Genomic DNA, 22862 nt, shown 5'->3' on the forward strand with positions numbered 1-22862 from the left:
GCTTTAATTTGAGGGTATTTTCATTCATACTGGGTGAACTGTTTAGAAAGAACAGAACTTTTTGTACATAATTCCCGTATATGTGTCAAAAGTTTAGCATCTGGTCCCATATTCCTAGTACACAATAATTACATCAAGCTTGTGACTCAACAAGCTTGTTGGATGCATTTGCAGTTTGTTTTGGTTGTGTGCCCAATAGAAATGAATGGTAAATAATGTAGTGTCATTTTGGAGTCACTTTTATTGTAAATAATATGTTTCTAAAAAATCTTCTACATGAAAGTGAATGCTACCATGACTACTCAAAGTCCTGAATGAATCGCAAATAATGTGGTATTATATTAGGATCCCCATTAGCTGTTGCAAAAGCAGCATCTACTCTTCCGGGCGTCCATACAAAACAAGACATACAGTGCATTCGGAAAGTATTCAGAACCCTTGACCTTTTCTACATTTTGTTACGTTACAGCCTTATTCTACAACAGATGAAATAGTTTTTTCCTCCTCATTAATCTACACACAACACCCCATAATGACAAAGCAAAAACAGGTTTTTAGAAATGTTCGCAAATGTATTAAAAACGAAAACATCACATTTACATACACCACAGTTCAAAAGTTTGGGGTCACTTAGAAATGTCCTTGTTTTTGAAAGAAAAGCACATTTAGTGTCCATTAAAATAACATCAAATTGATCAGAAATACAGTGTAGACATTGTTAATGTTGTAAATGACTATTGTAGCTGGAAACGGCAGATTTTTATGGAATATCTACATAAGCGTACAGAGGAAACCATCACTCCTGTTTTCTAATGGCACGTTGTGTTAGCTAATCCAAGTTTATCATTTTAAAAGGCTAATTGATCATTAGAAAACCCGTTTGCAAGTATGTTAGCACAGTTGAAAACTGCTGTTCTGATTAAAGAAGCAGAAAAACTGGCCTTCTTTAGACTAGTTGCATATCTGGAGCATCAGCATTTGTGGGTTCGATTACAGGCTCAAAATTGGCATAAACAAGGAACTTTCTTCTGAAACTTGTCAGTCTATTCTTGCTCTGAGAATTGAAGGCTATTCCATGTGAGAAAATGCCAAGAAACTGAAGATCTCGTACAACGCTGTGTACTACTCCCTTCACAGAACAGCGCAAACTGTCTCTAACCAGAATAGAAAGAGGAGTGGGAGGCCCCGGTGCACAACTGAACAAGAGGACAAGTACATTAGAATGTCTAGTTTGAGAAACAGACGCCTCAAATGAGAGGAAGTGGGAACAAGAAGAAAGAGAAAAGGGAGGGCTCAGAGTGAGGCAGTAAGATAAGGAGAGATGTAGAAATGAGTTAACAGGAGAGGAAGGGAAAGAAGGGAACTCTGGAGCTCTGTCAGAGTGACCATCGGGTACTTGGTCACCTACCTGACCAAGGCCCTTCTCCCCCAATTGTTCAGTTTGGTCTTGGTGGTTCCAAACTTCTTCCATTTCAGAATGATGGAGGCCACTGTGTTCTTGGGGACCTTCAATGCTGCAGACATTTTTTGGTACCCTTCCCCAGATCTGTGCCTTGATACAATCCTGTCCCGGAGCTCTACCGACAATTCCTTCGACCTCATGGCTTGGTTTTTGCTCTGAACTGGCAGCTTCATTAAATAGAACCTGCAAAACACCAGTATCAAAGTCAACAGTGAAGAGGTGACTCTGGGGTGCTGGCTTTCTAGGCAAAGTTGCAAAGTAAAAGCCATATTTCAGACTGGCCAGTAAAAATAAAACATTAAGATGGGCAAAAGAACACAGACACTGGACAGGGGAACTCTGTCTAGAAGACCAGCATCCCGGAGTTGCCACTTCACTGTTGACTTTGAGACTGGTGCTTTGTGGGTACTATTTAATGAAGCTACCAGTTGACGACTTGTGAGGTGTCTGTTTCTCAAACTAGACACCCTAAAAACAAGGACATTTCTAAGTGACCCCAAACTTTTGAACGGTAGTCTAAGTATTCAGACCCTTTCCTCAGTACTTTGACGCACCTTTGGCAGCGATTACAGCCTTGAGTCTTCTTGAGTATGACGCTACAAGCTTGCCACACCTGTATTAGGAGAGTTTCTCCCATTCTTCTCTGCAGATCCTCTCAAGCTCTGTCAGGTAGGATGGGGAGCCATTTTCAGGTCTATCCAGAGATGTTCGATCAGGTTCAAGTCTGGGCTCTGGCTGGGCCACTCAAGGACACTCTGAAGCCACTTCTGCGTTGTCTTGGCTGTGTGCTTAGGGTTGATGTCCTGCTAGAAGGTGAACCTCTTCCACAGTCTGACATCCTGAGTGCTCTGGAGCAGGTTTTCATCAAGGATCTCTTTGTACTTTGCTCTGTTAATCTTTCCCTCGATTCTGACTAGTCTCCCAGTCCCTTCCTCTGAAAAACATCCCCACAGCATGATGCTGCCACCACCATGCTTCACTGTTGGGATGGTGCCAGGTTTCCTCCAGATGGGACACTTGGCATTCAGGCCAAAGAGTTCAATCTTAGTTTCATCAGACCAGAGAATCTTATTTATCATGGTCTAAGAGTCCTTTAGGTGCCTTTCGGCAAACTCCAAGCGGGCTGTCATGTGCCTTTTACTGAGGAGTGGCTTCCATCTGGCCACTCTATCATAAAGGCCTGATTGGTGGAGTGCTGCAGAGATGGTTGTCCTTCTGGAAGGTTCTCCCATCTCCACAGAGGAACTCTGGAGCTCTGTCAGAGTGACCATCGGGTTCTTGGTCACCTCCCTGACCAAGGCCCTTCTCCCCCAATTGTTCAGTTTGGTCTTGGTGGTTCCAAACTTCAATTTCAGAATGGAGGCCACTGTGTTCTTGGGGACCTTCAATGCTGCAGACATTTTTTGGTACCCTTCCCCAGATCTGTGCCTTGACACAATCCTGTCCCGGAGCTCTACCGACAATTCCTTCAACCTCATGGCTTGGTTTTTGCTCTGTGGGTCCTTATATAGACAGGTGTGTGCCTTTACAAATCATTATGGGGTATTGTGTGTAGATTGACAAGGATTGTTTTTATTTAATACATTTTAGACCAGGGCTGTAATGTAACAAAATGTGGAAAAATACTTTCCAAATGCACTGTATATTATCCCTCTGATTACAATGAAGAGCAAGACGTGGCACTCTGTTCTGGGCCAGCTGCAGCTTAACTAGGTCTTTCTTTGCAGCACTTGACCACATGACTGGACAATAATCAAGAGAAGACTAAATTAGAGCCTGCAGGACTTGGTTTTTGGAATCTGAAATCCAACAGTACAGCGTAAGAGTGAGAAAGTTAGACGCACAAATATCATACCCCCAAGACATGCTAACATCTTACCATTACAATAACAGGGGAGGTTAGCATTTATGCCTTTAACTTTCTCACTCATCATTATTCACGACTCATTCAGGATTATCCTCAATCATGGTAGCATCCACATTATAGGATAGGTGTTTAGAAACATATTCTGCAAGAAGTTAGGTGACAACATTGTATTTCAATAAGTTATTTACCGCCAAATATGTAGAGATAGTTGTCCACTACAGCTGCTGCATGGTTGGCCACTCTCGGTGCCCCGGGCGAATGGGATTGGCCGAGCTGCTGCCAGTCATCCTGGATTGGGCGGTACATCCAGACGTCGCTGGCTAAAGTGCCGCTCGCGAGCTCTCCTCCGAAGATCACCATGTTCCCTATCCACTCTACTGCCGTGTGGGAGTGACGAGCCGCCTGACAGAGGGAGGGGGGAAAGAAAGAAGGGCGAGAGAAAGAGGGTGGTGATGAGAAGCGAGATGGCAGTTGGGAAAGGGTGGGCAGGAGGAAGGGAAGCATGAGAGGAAGTGGGAACAAGAAGAAAGAGAAAAGGGAGGGGTCAGAGTGAGGCAGTAAGATAAGGAGAGATGTAGAAATGGGTTAACAGGAGAGGAAGGGAAAGAGAGATGTTTAGGAGCATTGGTTTAGTCCCATAACAGGTGCGTTTTGAAGTAACCCCTTTTAGTCTGTGTGATTAACAGGGCCTAAGCTAGAGTGGTGTTTATGAGACAAGGCGTAACCCGAAGGGGCCTGGGGCCGGGTCTTTTATACAAAACCGTCTGTAGAGTCCGAATGGTTTAAGCTGCAAACAATTAAAAGCTGAGTCACATGAACATGCAACATGCTTTGCTCTATGACGCTCACAAGCTACACAAGAGTCGTTAAAACATAAGGGTTTCTTCTACATAGAAGATCATAGTGAATCCCAGGACATAGTGTCTATAATACTGTAATAAGCTAACATAGTTGCTGTCAAACTCCAACAGTTGTCACTGACTAGTTGGATATTAATTTCCCAATAAGCAAACAATTTCTGTACTTACAGCATTCATATACATTCTCTTTTATCAGGTCAGCTTTGGCAGCCTTTTATTTTTTAAATCAACATTTGTCAATACAACTCACGAATGCAACTTTTTATGTGAAATTGTTTTGTGTTCTACTTGTAGCCCTGGTTGTCTTGAAAAGAAAATGGTAAAACACTTTGTGAGGCTAAATAGAAGGGCTGGACATGTAGTTTAATGAAAATCAGATTTTTGCTAGGATCTTGAATAAAATAATCAAAGCATAACATAAACACAGGAAAGAATAACTAAAAGAGTACAGTCTTTGATATCTTTTATTAAGATTACATTTCTGGCATGCAAACGGGCACTTACTGGGGAGTGTCCATAAGATCTGTTCTCCCATTGGTTCAAGCTGAAGTTGTATTTAACCAGGTCCCCCAAAGCTCGGTTCAAGTCAAACCCTGAAATATCAAAACAGCACCAACCATACAGAAGTAGTTAACCAATTACATCATGACATACATTGAAACCCACAATGATTACTATGCAGAGCCAGTTGTCCAACAGCAATAAGGTCAAGGTCTTCTGTGAAGCCGTGTGCTCGCCTCATCTAAACTGGGTTAATGTTAACCAAGCCCACCAATCCTCCTGACTGGGTCAATACCGGGTCCAGTTAGACAATGAATCAGCACATAAAGTGAAAACAAATCAATCCTAACACCCATACTTGCAACACCCTCCTAACTAACAACCCTAACATCCTACCCAACAACACCTGAATTAGAATAGTATACAGTATTGGTATACCTTGGCATGTAAAACATTTTTTTTTTAATGTACAATGGGATCCAACACTATATAAAAAATAAATAAACAAACAGTTGTTCAGTGTTCCATCTCTCACCTCCAAACAGGTACATGGCTCCAGTGGAGGACAGGTAGACCCCAGCAGAGCCTGTCCGGGGGGGCGTGTAGGGGTCACCCCCACTCACTTGCCACCACTGCCCCACCCCACTGTCATCACGGAGACCCAGCTGACAGCTCTGGCCCAGGAAGTCTGAGCTGCATAGACAACGCTCTCCTCTCTAAGAGAAAGAAGGAGAGAGAGAGAAAGTTTGAGAGAAATCAGCAATCAACAATATCTAAAGGAAAGGAGGGTCATTCAACCCCTATTTATGTTGCTGCTGTGCTGGTTTCCCCTTCTGTGTTTGAACACAAATGTATACGCTGCTTAATAATGAACTCCTTTGGTAGCCTTGTACATAGGTTCCCTCAGCTAGCTGTCTTCAGCATCTCAGTTGGCTGTCCACTTTCCATCCTCACCTAACTCATCCCAACATTTGTTTTATTGCACTGTAATAAACCAACATTTCTAAAGACTGCACAGTTTCCAATGTGGATAATAAAGTCTCCCTCTTCTTACCTTGTCACAGGTGCCGTGCAGGATGCAGGCCTGGGGACATAGAGGGGTGCTGCAGTCGGCTCCTCCCCAGCCCAGGTGGCACTGGCACAGGGACGAGGCCATGTCACAGCGCCCGTGACATCCGCAGGCCCCAGGGCACACAGAGAATGAGTAGGTGGCATTAAAGCCCAGGAGGTTGTAGTTGGCATCGCTGAAGAGGTGGAGCAGCATCTGGAGAGGAGAGAAGACAGAAAGGACGTGAAGGGGGCAATGAACAACTTCACTAGATTTTTTCCATGATATTGTAATCCATCCAGCCCGTCAAGTCAGAAACATCCAGCTGTCACTCTGAATTGTGTGCTGAAGTCAAATTGAGGCCATGGAAACCCGTCAATAAATCCATCCATTTAATGCTGGTATGAAAGGTTTATCCACCCAAATCCCCAGCAGTCTGAGGTTGATATCCGACATCTCAGAACATGTCTAGTTCCGCCTTCCATAGATCATTTTTAGTTTATTTATTTATTTCACCTTTATTTAACCAGGTAGGCAAGTTGAGAACAAGTTCTAATTTACAATTGCGACCTGGCCAAGATAAAGCAAAGCAGTTTGACACATACAACAGGGTTACACATGGAGTAAAACAAACATACAGTCAATAATATAGTAGAAAAATAAGTCTATACACAAAGTGAGCAAATTAGTTGAGATAAGGGAGGTAAAGGCAAAAAAGGCCATAGTGGCGAAGTAAATACAATATAGCAAGTAAAACCCGGAAATAGTAGATTTGCAGTGGAAGAAAGTGCAAAGTAGAAATAGAAATAACGGGGTGCAAAGGAGCAAAATAAATAAATAAATACAGTAGGGGAAGAGGTAGTTGTTTGGGCTAAATTATAGATGGGCTATGTACAGGTGCAGTAATCTGTGAGCTGCTCTAACAGCTGGTGCTTAAAGCTAGTGCGGGAGATAAGTGTTTCCAATTTTAGAGATTTTTGTAGTTCGTTCCAGTCATTGGCAGCAGAGAACTGGAAGGAGAGGCGGCCGAAGGAGGAATTGGCTTTGGGGGTGACCAGAGAGATATACCTGCTGGAGCGCGTGCTACAGGTGGGTGCTGCTATGGTGACCAGCGAGCTGAGATAAGGGGGAACTTTACCAAGCAGAGTCTTGTAGATGACCTGGAGCCAGTGGGTTTGGCGACGAGTATGACGCGAGGGCCAGCCAACGAGAGCGTACAGGTCGCAGTGGTGGGTAGTATATGGGGCTTTGGTGACAAAACAGATGGCACATCCAATTTATTGAGTAGGGTATTGGAGGCTATTTTGTAAATGACAACTCCGAAGTCGAGGATCGGTAGGATGGTCAGTTTTACGAGGGTATGTTTTGCAGCATGAGTGAAAGTTGCTTTGTTGTGAAATAGGAAGCCAATTCTAGATTTAACTTTTGATTGGAGATGTTTGATGTGAGTCTGGAAGGAGAGTTTACAGTCTAACCAGACACCTAGGTATTTGTAGTTGTCCACATATTCTAAGTCAGAACCGTCCAGAGTAGTGATGCTCTGCAGGCGGGCAGGTGCAGGCAGTGATCGGTTGAAGAGCATGCATTTAGTTTTACTTGTATTTAAGAGCAGTTGGAGGCCACGGAAGGAGAGTTGTATGGCATTGAAGCTCGTCTGGAGGGTAGTTAACACAGTGTCCAAAGAAGGGCCAGAAGTATACAGAATGGTGTCGTCTGCGTAGAGGTGGATCAGAGACTCACCTGTAGCAAGAGCGACATCATTGATGTATACAGAGAAAAGAGTTGGCCCAAGAATTGAACCCTGTGGCACCCCCATAGAGACTGCCAGAGGCCCGGACAACAGGCCCTCCGATTTGACACACTGAACTCTATCAGAGAAGTAGTTGGTGAACCTGGCGAGGCAATCATTTGAGAAACCAAGGCTATTGAGTCTGATGCGGTTACCTTGCCAGACTTGGCTTCTATGGGCTGCGGCAGGGTGGTGCCACTCAGACTGGCCAGTAGGGGGCTCTGGTAGGAGTCTCCATCGTAGACGAACAGGTAATCGTAGGTGCATTCTGTCTCCATGAAGGTGAAGTTCAGGACGATACGGTAATTGCTGCTGGGGGCTTGGAGAGAATACAGGAAAGAAACATCAGTCGGATATAATTTAGAGTTTACTTAATTTGCCCTAGACAGGATTTTCTTTGGCATATCTTGAGATCTATGTATTCACATCAAACTGACAATCAACTAATCAATCAACACACACTCATCACGGTACTGTTTTCCCACCACTGTCTCACTCACCTTTGATGAGCCACTCGCAGTTCCCGTTTACAGAGTAGTTCCCTGGCCCGTCAGTGACGTACCCTGGGGGGCCCCTGAGCACCTGTCGGTGGCCCTTACAGTCTCCTGCCCAACACCCAGGGGCCACAGCCACCAGCAGCAACCCCAGCAGGGGGACATGGAGGAAGGAGGCCATCCTCTCCCCCACCTGGAATAGGTGGAGGAGGTGAAGAAGATGGGGTTGTCCGATTACCTCGCTCACAAGCCGGGAACCTAGAAACGGTTCAAACAAGCAATGCAACTTCAGTGAGATGGATTACATATGCAAAAAATATTTTACAAAGAGGTTACATTTCAACATAGGATGAAAGATGCTCTAGTTTTGCCTATATGTCACATCAGTGTTGCTTTCTGGTTACAGCCCCAAATTTACAGAGTCAAAAATCTGAAACTCTGCAAGATAGCCTTTTGGCAATAACTTGCAATCAAACATCAGCCAAATACATATTGCAGTCACATACAGAAGTAACCAAACAGGCAACAACAACAAAAAATTGTGCTGGCAGGTAGACAAGAGATTCTTTAATTTATGTCCATGGCACGGGGACAACTTAAGGAATGTGCTTTTCATATGAGACTAACTTTAGTGTTATTACTGTTCCAATTATTTATGTCTCTAGGAAAGGTATATTAATGATTGACATTTTGTAAAGTGGCAACGTGTACCCCGCACATTGTAGAATATTCGGCTTCTGTCAATATGACAAAATCTCATTCATTTGAATTACAGACATATACAAATAGTTACTTACACTTGTCAACACATTAAGAAGTTTTCTAGATAGAGATTTCATAGCTAATCATCATCGCAGTTATTATGTCTATGGGTGCTGCTCTGTTTCTAGCTTAGTAATTAGCAAAAATCTCAATTGAATCACGTTTAGCAAATCATTTTAAAGAAAATTAAACGCATATATAGTTAACGTTAAATGCCATGAAACGGTGAGCGAGCAGCTAGCCACTATCAAACAATGCTTACTATCCGCAGACAAACGATAACTAGCTAGTTAACGTTAACTGTTATTGCTATGGCTAGCTAACGTAATGTCATTAGTTGGCTAACATTAACATAATAGCTAAATACAAACTTTGCACGTTGCTAGTTAGTTATAACCAGCTAGCAAGCGAGTATTGAACGTTAGCTAGCGTAGCGGATTTGCTTTTATCCTGAAAGCGATACCAGTCACCACACTAGCAAAGGACCGTTAGCTTAGCCTTCCCATTGATTTGTCTAACTAACCAGATCCCGTGTCTCCGTTCCCATGATATTTTACATTGTCAGTGAGTTATGAGCGACACAATGCAAAACTGAATGTGAGATAGCTAACGTTAGCTAGCAGTACCAAAGAGGGTCGTCGGACTCCAGTACTCGATGTCCAGAATCACAGGACACAGACGACCCTCCGCAGGGGCTCGCGCTTACTGGATGGCTGCTAGCCAGTTAGCGACCAAGCTAACTTTACTCCAGATGCAAAAGCGCAGTCGTTGGCCATTTAGTCAATGATGGTTAGCTAAATCATAATAATAATAATTAAATACATCTGTCGCAGCTTCAGAGACATCTTCATTATTTTTGCCATAAATTATGCTCTTACGCATAAGCACACGAGCCAGCGTGAACTGTTACTTGCTTATTGCCTGACTTCATGTAATGTTTGTTGTTTTTGTATATGACAGCCTCACACACAAAAGGCTCCTCCTCTTCTTCTTCTTTAAAGTTTTATGGCCTACTACACCTATTCTGCCACCTACTGTACGGGGTATTGAAACAAAAACAAACAATATTCCATTGTATGCACTGCTTCTTCTTATTTTTTAAGGTTTTATGGCAGACTACACATATTGGTGTATTACCGCCATCAAAACGTTTGTTTGTCTTCTATTTAATATTGTTTAAAGTGATGAATTCCAAGCCTTATGAATCTTCTTTACACTCTCTTTGGATAATTCATTCCAATCATTTTAAAGTTAACAGCAGGTATTTTGCATGTAAGTTTAAGTATTTTGATATCTTCGCAAATCTACAAAACAGCCGTTTTACATCCTGGCATCCTTTCCATTTCCTGGTCAATGCTCTCTATCTCCTCCAGGGATACAGCAATCCATTTCCTCACATTGAGGAGGTAAAAGTTTCGGACTATCTCGTCGTCTGAAACAAAACATATTCCATTGCGGGAAAGGGGGGGGGAACCGACAACATACAAAATACAAAGAAAAAAAATAATAAAATCACTCCTTCAGTCACAGATTTCCTCTCTGTATGCACTGTGCTGTTGAAAGCCAATGCAATAAACACTACAAAGTCCACCATCTTAACATGCAACATGTCAGGATCCCTCTGTTGACAAGGAATATTATCTGGTGTCTCTACTCCTACTACCATTACTTCTTCAACTTCACTCCTTTCTTCCGCTCTTCTCACCGACTCCGGATAGGAGACATGCTGGACAGCCCTTATTCTTGCCACCTCCGTCTCCTTCACCCTAACAGGACACTTCGGAAATTCAGTTGTATGTTCACCAACACAATTGCAGCATTTAGGCTCAGGCTCAGCTGGCATATGATACCCATCATATCTACATACACTTGACACATGACTAAATCATTTGCATTTATTACACTGCATGGGTTTGGGCATGAAGGCTCTCACAGGGAATCTCATAAAACCCAAATACACGTGAGAAGGGAGAGACTTCATCAGAAAACAGTAGAACGGATGGAGTAGAACGCATCCACCATGCAAGTCAAAAAGTGTGCACCAACCACTTCATCCAATTCTTCCCATATACTCTTGGCTTTTACTTTGAGCGTCACCCCACCCTTGATAGGCGAAATGCTTCAAAGATCCACATTCCAAACATTCCTATCTTCTTGAGTCACAGAGCATGTTCCTTCCGTTCCAAATATATCAGTGGAGGCTGCTGAAGGGAGGACGGCTCATGATAATGGCTGGAATGGAGTCAATAGAATGGCATCCAACACATGAAAACCATGTGTTAAATGTGTTGATACCATTCCATTGACTCCATTCCAGGAATTTTTATGAGCCGTCCTCCCTTCAGCAGCCTCCACTGATAGATATACAAAAAAACGAAATATACCCACTTCCCGTTACTCTCATCTACGCCACCTCATCCAATGCATCCACAATTTTCTTCTTCTTCTTCTGTTTTTAAATGGTGGTTGGCAATCACAAGGTGCATTACAGCCACAAATTGAACTGGAGTATAAATCCATTACACTTTGTAAAACAAAAGGAAAAAAACAAAAACAAAACATGCTTCTGACTAACCCTTCACTCATTAAAAACCCATTACCCCATTCCACTACTTTGACCCTATCTGCTCCTAAATCATGCCAACGGCCTGGGAGGACAGGACAGGACACCACCATTAAACACACCCTGTAACTCTACTGAAGTAAAATCTCGTATACCCAAGTACTTCTCTGCAGCCATGAACACTAAGAACCTAACCTTGCTGAAGTATATATCACTCATTGGCCAATCCCTCTGTGCTGGCACAGATCTACTACTCGCAGGGATCCTCTCAGGATTCCTTACCATTGACCCATCCTCTACTTTCTTCATTGCCTCAACAACGACACCTTCTGCACTACTCTGACCCTGGCCACCGTAACCTCAAAAAGGCTCCTCGTCATCTCTACATCACAAAAATAGTAAACCTCAGCATTGCCCTCCAGTGGCGATGTTTGGTAATTGCGTCCTCAGAGAAACTCACCTGAGAAAGTATGAATATTGACAACTAGAAAAGGTGTAACACGAAGTGTGTTAGTTTTGATTTCTAATCAGATGTAGTGTCTATCAGTTAAACATTTCTTACCATAGCTATAGCTGCTGTGCATCACCCGACGAGTGCATTATTCGAAGAGTGCATTGGTGGTGAATCTGGTCTATGTAGACTTCAAAATACTCAATCCATTTATTCATCATTATTTTACGAAATCTGTATCAGTACATAAAACTTATTCCAACATAGATTACTGGTTAAACAAACATTGAATCGTTTCTGAACATCCACCAGAGCAGAAGTTTGACTGATTCAACTGTTTTATCGTTTATACAAAATAATTAAACATTAAAAGACAAAGTCTAGTTTCCCATAGTATGTTTATTATTTTATAATAAATTAATAACATAAATACAATCAATTTGAGAGCAAAACACTTTGGCATTCACTCAAACCTAAGACAATGAAAAGTAAGAAATCATCATAATGCATTATTTCATATAATCTAATTGTCACTTAAATGTTTCTATGAAACATTACATCAAGTCATTATAATATCATACAACACTGTCATGAAAATATGCAATCATGTGCCTTACTAGATAATTGTTTTAAACATTAGATGAACAAATAAAGCGTCACATAGAATAGGCTTATACAAAGACTAAGACAGTTTGGCATAGACTAATTAGTAAATTAAAGGTACTGTACCCGAACTACCTGCATTGACCCTACACACACTCCCTAGACCAGTGGATCCCAAACATTTTATAGTCCCGTACCCCTTAAAACAATCAACATCCAGCTGCGTACCCGCCTTTAGCATCAGGGTCAGTGCACTCTCAAATTTTGTTTTTTGCAATCATTGTAAGCCTGCCACACACACACTATATGATACATTTATTAAACATAAGAATGAGTTTGAGTTTTTGTCACAACCCAGCTCGTGGGAATTGACAAAGTGCACTAATAGGACCAGGGCACAAATACTAATATAATAATAATCAATAATTTTGCTCTTTATTTAACCATCTTACATATAAAACCTAATTTTGTTAATTGAAAATGGTGAATAACTCACCACCGGTTAATGAGAAGGGTATCATTGGCTTTTCTACAGAAATGTTTGGTGATCGACTTGCAGACTTGTTTACGTGCTGCTGTGCGTTTTGTTGCCAACCTTACTTTGCTACCTACATTCGGAAGGTATTCTGGAAAGTATTCAGACCCCACATTTTGTTACACTATAGCCTTGTTCTATAATGGATGAAAATGTAAAAAAAATACACAGGATACCCCATCACAACAAAGCAAAACTGTTTTTTATTTGAGCAAATTTACAAAAATCAACAGAAATACCTTATTCACGTCAGTCTTCAGAACCTTTGCCACGAGACTCAAAATTGAGTTCAGGTGCATGCTGTTTCCATTGATTATCTTTGAGGTTTCTACAACTTCATTGGAGTCCACCTGTGGTAAATTCAATTGATTGGACATGATTTGGAAAGGCACACACCTGTCTATATAATGTCCCACAGTTGACAGTGCATGTCAGAGCAAAATTCAAGCCATGAGGTCAAAGGAATTGTCCATAGAGCTCCGACACAGGACTGTGTCGAGGCACAGATCTGGGGAAGGTTACCAAAACATTTCTGCAGCATTGAAGGTCCCCAAGAACACCGCAGCCTCCATCTTAAATGGAAGAAGTTTGGAACCACCAAGACTCTTCCTAGAGCTGGCCAGCTGGCCAAACTGAGCAATTGGGGGAGACGGTTCTTGGTCAGGGAGGTGACCAAGAACCCGATGGTCACTGACAGAGCTCTAGAGTTCCTCTGTGGAGATGGAAGAACCTTCCAGAAGGACAACCATCTCCACAGCACTCCACCAATCAGGCCTTTATGGTAGAGTGGCCAGATGGAAGCCACTCCTCAGTAAAAGGCACATGACAGCCCGCTTGGAGTTTGCCAAAAGGCACCTAAAGGACTCTTAGACCATGATAAATAAGATTCTCTGGTCTGATGAAACTAAGATTGAACTCTTTGGCCTGAATGCCAAGTGTCACGTCTGGAGGAAACCTGGCACCATCCCAACAGTGAAGCATGGTGGTGGCAGCATCATGCTGTGGGGATGTTTTTCAGAGGAAGGGACTGGGAGACTAATCAGGTACGAGGGAAAGTTCAACAGAGAGATCCTTGATGTACAGAGAGATCCTTGATGAAAACCTGCTCCAGAGCGCTCAGGACCTGACTGGGGCGAAGGTTCACTTTCCAACAGGACAACGAACCTAATCACACAGCCAAGACAACGCAGGAGTGGCTTCGGGACAAGTCTATGAATGCCCTTGAGTGACCCAGCCAGAGCCCGGACTTGAACCCCGATCAAACATCTCTGGAGAGACCTGAAAATAGCTGTGCAGCGACGCTCCCCATCCAACCTGACAGAGCTTGAGAGGATCTGCAAAGAAGAATGGGAGAAACTCCCCAAATAGAGGTGTGCCAAAATTGTAGCGTCATACCCAAGGAGACTCAAGGCTGTAATCGCTGCCAAAGTTACTTCAACAAAGTACTGAGTAAAGGGCCTGAATACTAATGTAAATGTGATCAGTTTTTTATTTTTAAAGAATGTATACAAACCTGTTTATGCTTTGTCATTATGGGGTATTGTGTGTAGATTGATGGGGAAAAAACGATTCAATCAATTTTATAATAAAGGGTATAATGTAACAAAATGTGGGGGATAAATCAAGGGGTCCGAGTACTGAATCCAACTGCACTCTGTGTTATGAGTATACACACACAAACCATATATTTGCACTCCCACACATTCACTACATCACACACACACAGACCGACAACACACATACACACACACCTTTACACTCATTTACTGCTGCTGCTCTGTTCTTTATTTTACTCTTTATCTATCCTGATGCCTAGTCACTTTACCTTGTACATATCTACCTCAAATACCTCATACCTCTGCACATTGATCTGGTACTGGTTCTCCCTGTATATAGCTCCACATTGATCTGGTACTGGTACTCCCTGTATATAGCTCCACATTGATCTGGTACTGGTACTCCCTGTATATAGCTCCACATTGATCTGGTACTGGTACTCCCTGTATATAGCTCCACATTGATCTGGTACTGGTACTCCCTGTATATAGCTCCACATTGATCTGGTACTGGTACTCCCTGTATATAGCTCCACATTGATCTGGTACTGGTACTCCCTGTATATAGCTCCACATTGATCTGGTACTGGTACTCCCTGTATATAGCTCCACATTGATCTGGTACTGGTTCTCCCTGTATATAGCTCCACATTGATCTGGTACTGGTACTCCCTGTATATAGCTCCACATTGATCTGGTACTGGTACTCCCTGTATATAGCTCCACATTGATCTGGTACTGGTACTCCCTGTATATAGCTCCACATTGATCTGGTACTGGTTCTCCCTGTATATAGCTCCACATTGATCTGGTACTGGTACTCCCTGTATATAGCTCCACATTGATCTGGTACTGGTACTCCCTGTATATAGCTCCACATTGATCTGGTACTGGTACTCCCTGTATATAGCTCCACATTGATCTGGTACTGGTACTCCCTGTATATAGCTCCACATTGATCTGGTACTGGTACTCCCTGTATATAGCTCCACATTGATCTGGTACTGGTACTCCCTGTATATAGCTCCACATTGATCTGGTACTGGTACTCCCTGTATATAGCTCCACATTGATCTGGTACTGGTACTCCCTGTATATAGCTCCACATTGATCTGGTACTGGTACTCCCTGTATATAGCTCCACATTGATCTGGTACTGGTTCTCCCTGTATATAGCTCCACATTGATCTGGTACTGGTTCTCCCTGTATATAGCTCCACATTGATCTGGTACTGGTTCTCCCTGTATATAGCTCCACATTGATCTGGTACTGGTTCTCCCTGTATATAGCTCCATTCTTGTGTATATTATTTTATTTCTCATGTTACTATTTTATTTAGATTTTTAAACTCTATTGTTGGGTAGGGATGGTAAGCAAGCATTTCACTGTGTTCGGCACAGTTGTAATTGGCGCATGTGGCAACATTTTATTAGTTATTTTTCCGCATAATTCCATACAGAAACATAATAAAATAAACATATCAATACATCTCAGAACGCAGCAAAATTTGACAGAAAATACATTCTTACCACTGGATCCCCTCTAGTCCTAGAAAATCCCTATGTATAATAGCTCAGCAATCTAAACATACCAGTTAAAGAATCAGGGTCCAAAAAAATCCCTCATGTAATAAATGCCTGCATTATGTACATCCTATGGAAAGCATAGGAATACTGCTATAGCACAATTTCAAATATGATTGTGACCATACAAAAGGCCTTGATCCAAACCTCAACACAAACCTATAGCCACAGTAAAACTACTAGAATACAACCAAACCAGCCTGACAGCTGAAACAGTGGAATGCCCCATCTATTCAGGTGCACATATTAGGCTACCTTCTGACCATAACATGTGACGTCTATCCAAGCGAGTACTACTACTGCCCATCGGCTATTGAACCATATACTTAGCAAGCTGTAGTGACTGTCACACTGCCCTGTCACGCAGTATGAATGGTCACCTTGGCCGGGTTAACCTCCATCGGGGTGGTGTGGAGCCCTGGACCAAATATGGGGAACACTCTCTCTGTAAATTCATGTGTGAAGGTGCACAGGTGCTTCCCACCATTGCCTGCATCCCAAAATGACACCTCCCCCTTATCCATGTTTAGCTTGACCCGGACCCTCTCTGGCCGACTCTCCACAACCAGCACTGTGCGTTTGCCCGTTAGCGCGTTGTACACCCCTTTGCTCAGCCCGATGGTCCACACGCCCCTGTCTGTGGACACGGTGAACTTCCTCTTGCGAGCCACAGACTCCTTACAGATTCCCAGGATCCACTTCGGGTTGTCTCCCACATGGACCTCCCAGCGGTGCTTGCCGGAGCGGAAGCCCTCAGCTCCAAGGACAAAGACACAGGGGTCGAAGCGCTCAGGGTTGTCCGGGAGGGACTGGCGCTCTGGGCTGTCCCGTACGCTGGCTAGGTCTGGGGACATGGAAAGCCAGGGAGAGGCTGTGTTAGGGTCCATCACCACTGGGACTGGAGAGAGAGAGAGGGAGACGTGTTACAAAACATTATGACTGAAGCGTAACTGTTGCTCAAAGTGTTTCCTCCTTCATTCAAAACATTGATCCCTTACACATTATATAGCCATCCACACCCATTTTATTGTGTGTCATAACTTATGTAGCAAGTCAAAACCCTAACCTAAACCTTCAGTACATGTACTCACTGCATGTGACGTGAGCCTGCATGCTCTTCCAAATGCTGTAGCCCAGAGAGCCCACGTGTTTGGCCATGTTCAGGAGAGCATCTGAGGGATTCTGGGGGTCTTCACGAGGCCACTGGGCTCTGAAAACATGACGTCATAGAAGATGACCATGATATTAGAGGGAGGGTACACAAACTGTAGGGCAACTGATAGGATGTTACTGTACTTACTTTTTCTTTAAGGCTTGGAAGTTCTGAAAAACAACACAATTGAACCCATTAGTTCATTGTGAATAAGATTGACAAATGCTTGCATTCAAAAATGTCTCACTGTCATGCATAGTGACAATGTACAGTAAGGATGAGGGAGGGCGACCCCCACCCCATGAGAGAGAGGGAGACCCATGACCCACCCCCATGAGGGAGACCCCTCCTGCTTACCTGCAAGAAGGTTACATCCTCCGCCCCCATCTCCCTCTTTAGTGTTTGGACCAGCTTAGTGAGGGCAGCGATGTCACGGGTCAAGGAACTGATCCTGTCCTCCATACCGGATCTCTTGTCCTCCTCCTCGTCTGCCAGGGCCTTCAGCCTGGCAGCCTCCTCTGCACACAGCACCTGACGGAGCCTCTCAAACTCTGCCTTGATCTGCTTCTCTGCCTGCTCGGCCTGGCTCTGGGTACGAGAGAGGTTGGAGGAAGAGTGCCATTTTGTAATGATACTGACATACCTCTTGCAATTCATATCTCACACAACATTACTCATCTATAGGCTATAATTATAGTTTCCTCTAGAGGCTTTCCTGGAGTTTTTCCTTGTCAGGACTCCAGGCCCTAAGTTGATCTACAGTCAACTATTTTGTTATTACCAATTCTTTATGGAGGCTCAAGGAATCTCAGTCTGTCCCTACCAGTCAAACAGGTTGGTTCACACAGCTCATTACAGAACAATGATGAACATCAAACTGTTGGGCTCTGGATAGGCTACACACGTCTGGATAGAACTAGTGAGGGCATCAAAGAGCTCTAACAAATCCCATTATCTTACACAAAACCTTCCCCTATCATGGTCATGGATAGGCCCTACAGTGTAGATGTCAGCAGGTCAAGCAGAGACACTATTATAGTACCTTCATGAAATCAACTGTGTTTGAGTATTTCTTTTTCATTCTCTTGAAGGTCTCCACTTTCTCCTCCAATATGTTGACTTTAATGGTCAGTTCTTCCTGCAATAGAACACATAAAACACAATTAATATGCATATTAGTTTGTGATCTATTGACTACCAGATAATATAAAACATACAGCAACTTTTTTGCAGTATTTGTTTCAGGTCCTAAGCTATTGGGTGTTGACTAAGGGACAATAAAGCCTTGTTCACACTGCAGGCCTTAATGCTCAAATCTGTTTTGGAATACTGATTGTCCAAACACAAAGTTACAAGTGACCAAATTAGATGTGTGTGTTCAGACAGCAGTCATTAGCTGACATGGCTACGCTAGTTGTCATAGTAACGACAGCTGTGTCCACAATGGTGTAGGCTGATTGGTGGTGGTGCTCGTGGTTCCTATCACTCAGAAGTTATTTAGCAAGCTAAGGTGACAACAATGCCTGCTGGGAAAGTTTTATTGTTGTAATCACTAACTTGGGGAGGGAGAGCAATGGCAGAACCAGAAGCAATGCTTGATTCTGTTGGTGCGAGTGAAGACAGGAAATGATTGGAATACTGAAATATCTAAGAATGGAGCCAAAAGGACTAAAGTTGTAAATCAAGATAAGCCTCGGTATGATAATGCCTCATTCCTTGTTGGAGTGCGATTCATGAGCAAGGATGTTTTTTGGGGAAACCCGTTTGGTCACAAAGATGGTGAAGGATGCATTGGGAGAAGTGGAGTCAGTCAGAGTGACCAAGAGTGGTATGATGTTGATTTCATGTGTGTCAAAGGAACAAAAGAAGAACGCACAAATTGACGCACAAAGTGGAATGCTATGATTACCGGAGTAGGTCACCAATAAAAGGTGTCATATCTGGTGTCTCTATAGATATTGAGGCTTCATGGTTTAAGATTAACGTGCCAGGAATTGTTGATTCATGTTGCTCAACCCGCACTGTGAATGGGAAGGAGAAAAGCCTTTCTGTGTTACTGATGTTCGATGAAGAATTTCTCCCAACCCATGTAAAGCTGGGATATGAGATATGTGGTGCGAGTTCATGTACAAAAGCAACTTCAATGTCATAAATGTAAAAAGTTTGGCCATGTGTCAAGTGTTTGCAAACGGAATATCATTGTTGAAGAGTCTGAGGACGCACAATGTTGCCATTGTGATGGGAATCACATTCCAGAGTTTCCTGAGTGCCCTGTTAGGATGGAGGAGGTCGAAGTAGGAAGGATCAGGGCTGTTGATAAGGTCTCCTATGCAGAGTCAGTGAAAATTGTTGACGCAGCGAGTAGAGATGATGAAACTATGGCAGTGGGTGCCCATCAGTCTGTAAATGTCAGTCAGTTGAGAAATCCTGAAACACTAATCGTGAAGAATGTTGATTTTGTTGCGTTCATTGCGCAGGTGATTAATTGTATAGGACAAACAAAACAAATCTAAGAAACTGGAAATAATTGTGAAAGCGGCTAAAAGGTTCTTATAACTCCAGGATTTCACATTGAAACGTCGCAAGGAAATAATGTCTGAAGATGCATCCCTCTGGCACCAGAACCTGTGTAGGGATCTGAGTACATTTTGACTCAGTGAAGGAGTACATAGACCTTTGTTATGTTTTTTAAGAATTATATGAGTGTTTTATTTTTCATTATTATTTATTTTCGTTCTCAGTTCTATCCCACCCAGTAGGTGGCGACAATACACCTTTCGGATGTAGTCTGCCAATAAAATCTTGAAGAAGAAAAAGGCCTGAAGAAAAAAGCCCTGCCATGGACGTTTCCCAGTTGCTTTGAATGTTCAAAATCATAGTGTAAGAACACGCTTAAATCCTCAAAGGATAAGATGATCGAACTTTTGGGCTAGCCACTGCAGTTCATACAAGTCGCATGGCCAGGAATCAGATTTGTATCTGACTTCAAACCACCTATCAAGGTCAAAAGCGGTGAGTGAGGAGCGCCCTTCTCAAATGAACAGTAATCTGCAGCGCTTGATCATGTCAACAAGGCAGCATGGTGCATTGTTCAGAAACATACAACATATTTTCCATAAAATAAATTGTTCTAATTTTCAAACTAGTTTTCATTGTGAAGGCAATTAAAGCGCTATTAAACGCAATCAATTTGCATGTTAAAACACAGCATTCTATTAATTACTCCACGTTCTTAACCTGACTTTTTTTGCCTACTTCGCCGTCGGCCAGAGCCGGGCATCTGGCTCAAGCCCCGGGGGCAAACCGGTTCCAAAACGAATGCAATCACTTTTCACCCAATGCAAACTCATCTCACCTGGGAAACCCGGCCCAGATAATCGACTCTCCTCACTTACCTTACACAACGGCGCCCCCTTGTTGAGTGGCAGCAGCTCGTGAGTCCGATGTAGAGTGACACAGTCAACGCACACGGGCTCCTCGTCCTTTACGCAGTAAAGTTGAAGCTCCAAACAGTGCAGGTTACAAAGAGGCACGTTATTGATTGCGTTCGGTCCCCGCCAGCGCTTCTCCTTCTGAAAGGACTCGGTAGCGGCCATCAGCGCCCGGTTGGAGATTGGTTGCTCCCCGTCACAGCTCTTCCTGCACACCGGACACGTCTGCCCCATCTTTCGGCTTTGCTCCAAGCACTCCTTGCAGAAGCTGTGGCTGCAGGAAAGAAGCACGGGCTCCCGGTAAAGATCTTTACACACTGGACAGGTCAGATCTTCCTGAAGGAAGGATGGACCCTCTGACATCTCCTCATTCCAAGCCCATTCAGCCATGGCGTCGCTGTCGGCAATGCAGGCCCCTTCTGAAAACGCTTAAAGTTTACTTTCGCTTTCTTCAAAATGCTCCTTTTTATACGCTGACAGTTGTCCAGAGACACTCTTCCGTTCTGTTTGACGGTTTACCTTTATTGTTTGTAGATTTGTTGACGCCAACACAAAACTTCATTTTGTAAACAGGTAAAATTTGCATTTTTTGAGAGCCATCGCCTACAGTTCCAACTGTAACCTCCCTTCTGACTTCCTTCCTCAATGGAGTGGGTGTGTATGGTGCGCAACGTTCTTTTTCGATGAGGTTTATTAAAGGCGGTTGCCATCCAATAAACGTTGCATTACCGTCAGCAACGTTCTTCTTCGATGAGGTTTAAAGGCGGTTGCCATCCAATAAACGTTGCATTACCGTCACCTACTAGACTGGAGTACAACTCCCTTATACTTTCCTTGAAAAAATTATAAATAAACAAATACCCTACCATCTAACACTACACTCTCCAAGAAAATTATAATAATACAAAAATAACACCACCATACTCCACTATTTAAATCTATTTAGTCCTACCTCAGGCCAACAACCTGAAAGGATGGGACACCACCACTTAACACAGCCTGTAACTCTTCTGATGTCATGTCTTGCACACCCAAATACCTCTCTGCAGCTGCCACCATTACCTCAATTTTCTGTGACTTACATTCCATCCCAGCAGTACAGTTGATAACCATTGCTATAAATGTTACAAATCCAATCTTACTGAAACATCACTTGTTGGCCTATCCCTCTGTACTGGTACAGATCTACTACTCACACCACTCCTCTCAGGATCCCTCCCCTTGACCCATCTTCCTCTACTTCACTGCCTCAGCATATGACAACTTCTGCACTACTCTGACCCTGGAAACCTCAACCTGCCTCTCTCGCATGGGACATTTCTAATCCCCAGCCTTATGGGCACCCCTACAATAAACACATACCACTACTTTCCCCAATGCTACACATTCCTTTGTCTCATGCCCTTCTGCACACTTTTCACACCTAGTAACCTCCCTCCTACACACTGCTGCCACATGCCCATAAGCTTGACACCTGTAACAACGTAATGTATTCAGCACAAAAGCTCGTGCAGGATAACTTACATATTCTAACATCACTTTGTCAGACAAAGACTCAACATCAAAACTCAAAAGAACAGACAATGACTCTTCTGTTTCACCATTCCCGCCACCCTGTCTGTGTCGCACCAAACGAAGCGCATCAAAACCCCCGGGAATCTTCCCCTTCAGTCGGTCAACCTCTACAGTTACTGCTACCCCAGTAATCACTCCTTTCAATGGGGTCCTTTTCTTGAGACCATTCGTTTAACTCGGAGCGCCTTTTCCATCTGACCAGCAGAAACACAAACAATTATCACAAGATCACTTTTTGTTACCCTCACCGATTTCACAGCATCAAAATCTGTTTTCACCCACCCTGAAACCACAAATGGATCAGCCAAAAGGTAAGGGTCCACTTTTTCCACAGACTCATCTCTATTCTGATCCTCGGTGCAAGCCTCGGGCTCAGAGAACTTCACCACACCTACCACCTCTGATACTTCGTCCTCATTCACTTCCATTTCTCCTCCTGTCTTCAGCTCACTCTGCTTACACTTTCTACCATTCTTCTTTAACAAACCATCTCCATTTTTTCCCTGCCATTTTTAACCAACTCAATGTATTATACACGTTTCTATTGAATTGGTACAAGTTATGCAAAGTAAAGTATATATGATTGAATGCTGTGTCAAGATGCATTTCATTTTATACATTGTGCCAG

The 22862-nt window shown here is 43.2% G+C and overlaps 2 protein-coding genes across 4 annotated transcripts in view; both read right to left on the reverse strand.

Moving 5' to 3' along the window:
* The window catches only part of LOC106605723 (multiple epidermal growth factor-like domains protein 8), a 31678-nt gene extending 21920 nt beyond the window's left edge, over positions 1-9758 (reverse strand). For 2 of the 3 annotated variants that reach the window (XM_045718705.1, XM_045718703.1), the window contains exons 1-7: positions 9410-9758; positions 8028-8279; positions 7683-7846; positions 5745-5954; positions 5226-5406; positions 4694-4782; positions 3518-3731 (exon numbers count right to left, since the gene is read on the reverse strand). In XM_045718705.1, the coding sequence (XP_045574661.1) occupies positions 3518-3731; positions 4694-4782; positions 5226-5406; positions 5745-5954; positions 7683-7846; positions 8028-8202 (1033 nt within the window). In that variant the 5' untranslated portion in view covers positions 8203-8279; positions 9410-9758. Of the gene's footprint in view, positions 1-3517; positions 3732-4693; positions 4783-5225; positions 5407-5744; positions 5955-7682; positions 7847-8027; positions 8280-9306; positions 9384-9409 lie in introns of those variants that run through there. The other variant, XM_045718704.1, reaches the window with a different exon arrangement.
* A 6137-nt stretch (positions 9759-15895) lies between these two features.
* On the reverse strand, positions 15896-21354 carry LOC106605724 (zinc-binding protein A33-like). The gene is made up of 6 exons (XM_014201627.2): positions 20624-21354; positions 18271-18366; positions 17586-17816; positions 17376-17398; positions 17167-17285; positions 15896-16973 (listed from the first exon to the last, which is right to left on the reverse strand). Exons 1-6 carry the CDS (start codon positions 21047-21049, stop codon positions 16435-16437), a joined length of 1434 nt encoding a protein of 477 aa, XP_014057102.2. The 5' UTR covers positions 21050-21354; the 3' UTR covers positions 15896-16434.
* Positions 21355-22862: the final 1508 nt, after the last annotated feature.

The sequence above is a fragment of the Salmo salar genome, chromosome ssa05 (assembly GCF_905237065.1).
Source record: "Salmo salar chromosome ssa05, Ssal_v3.1, whole genome shotgun sequence".
Classification (NCBI taxonomy): domain Eukaryota; kingdom Metazoa; phylum Chordata; class Actinopteri; order Salmoniformes; family Salmonidae; genus Salmo; species Salmo salar.

Bases quoted from the DNA above. Each gene is read 5' to 3' on its own strand.
- LOC106605724 (XM_014201627.2), bottom strand. From the start codon at position 21,049: ATGGCTGAATGGGCTTGGAATGAGGAGATGTCAGAGGGTCCATCCTTC. The intron at 17,399-17,585 runs GTAAGCAGGAGG...GTTGTTTTTCAG, and splicing joins AGGATGTAACCTTCTTGCAG to AACTTCCAAGCCTTAAAGAA. The intron at 16,974-17,166 runs GTGAGTACATGT...CTCTCTCTCCAG, and splicing joins GCAGGCTCACGTCACATGCA to TCCCAGTGGTGATGGACCCT.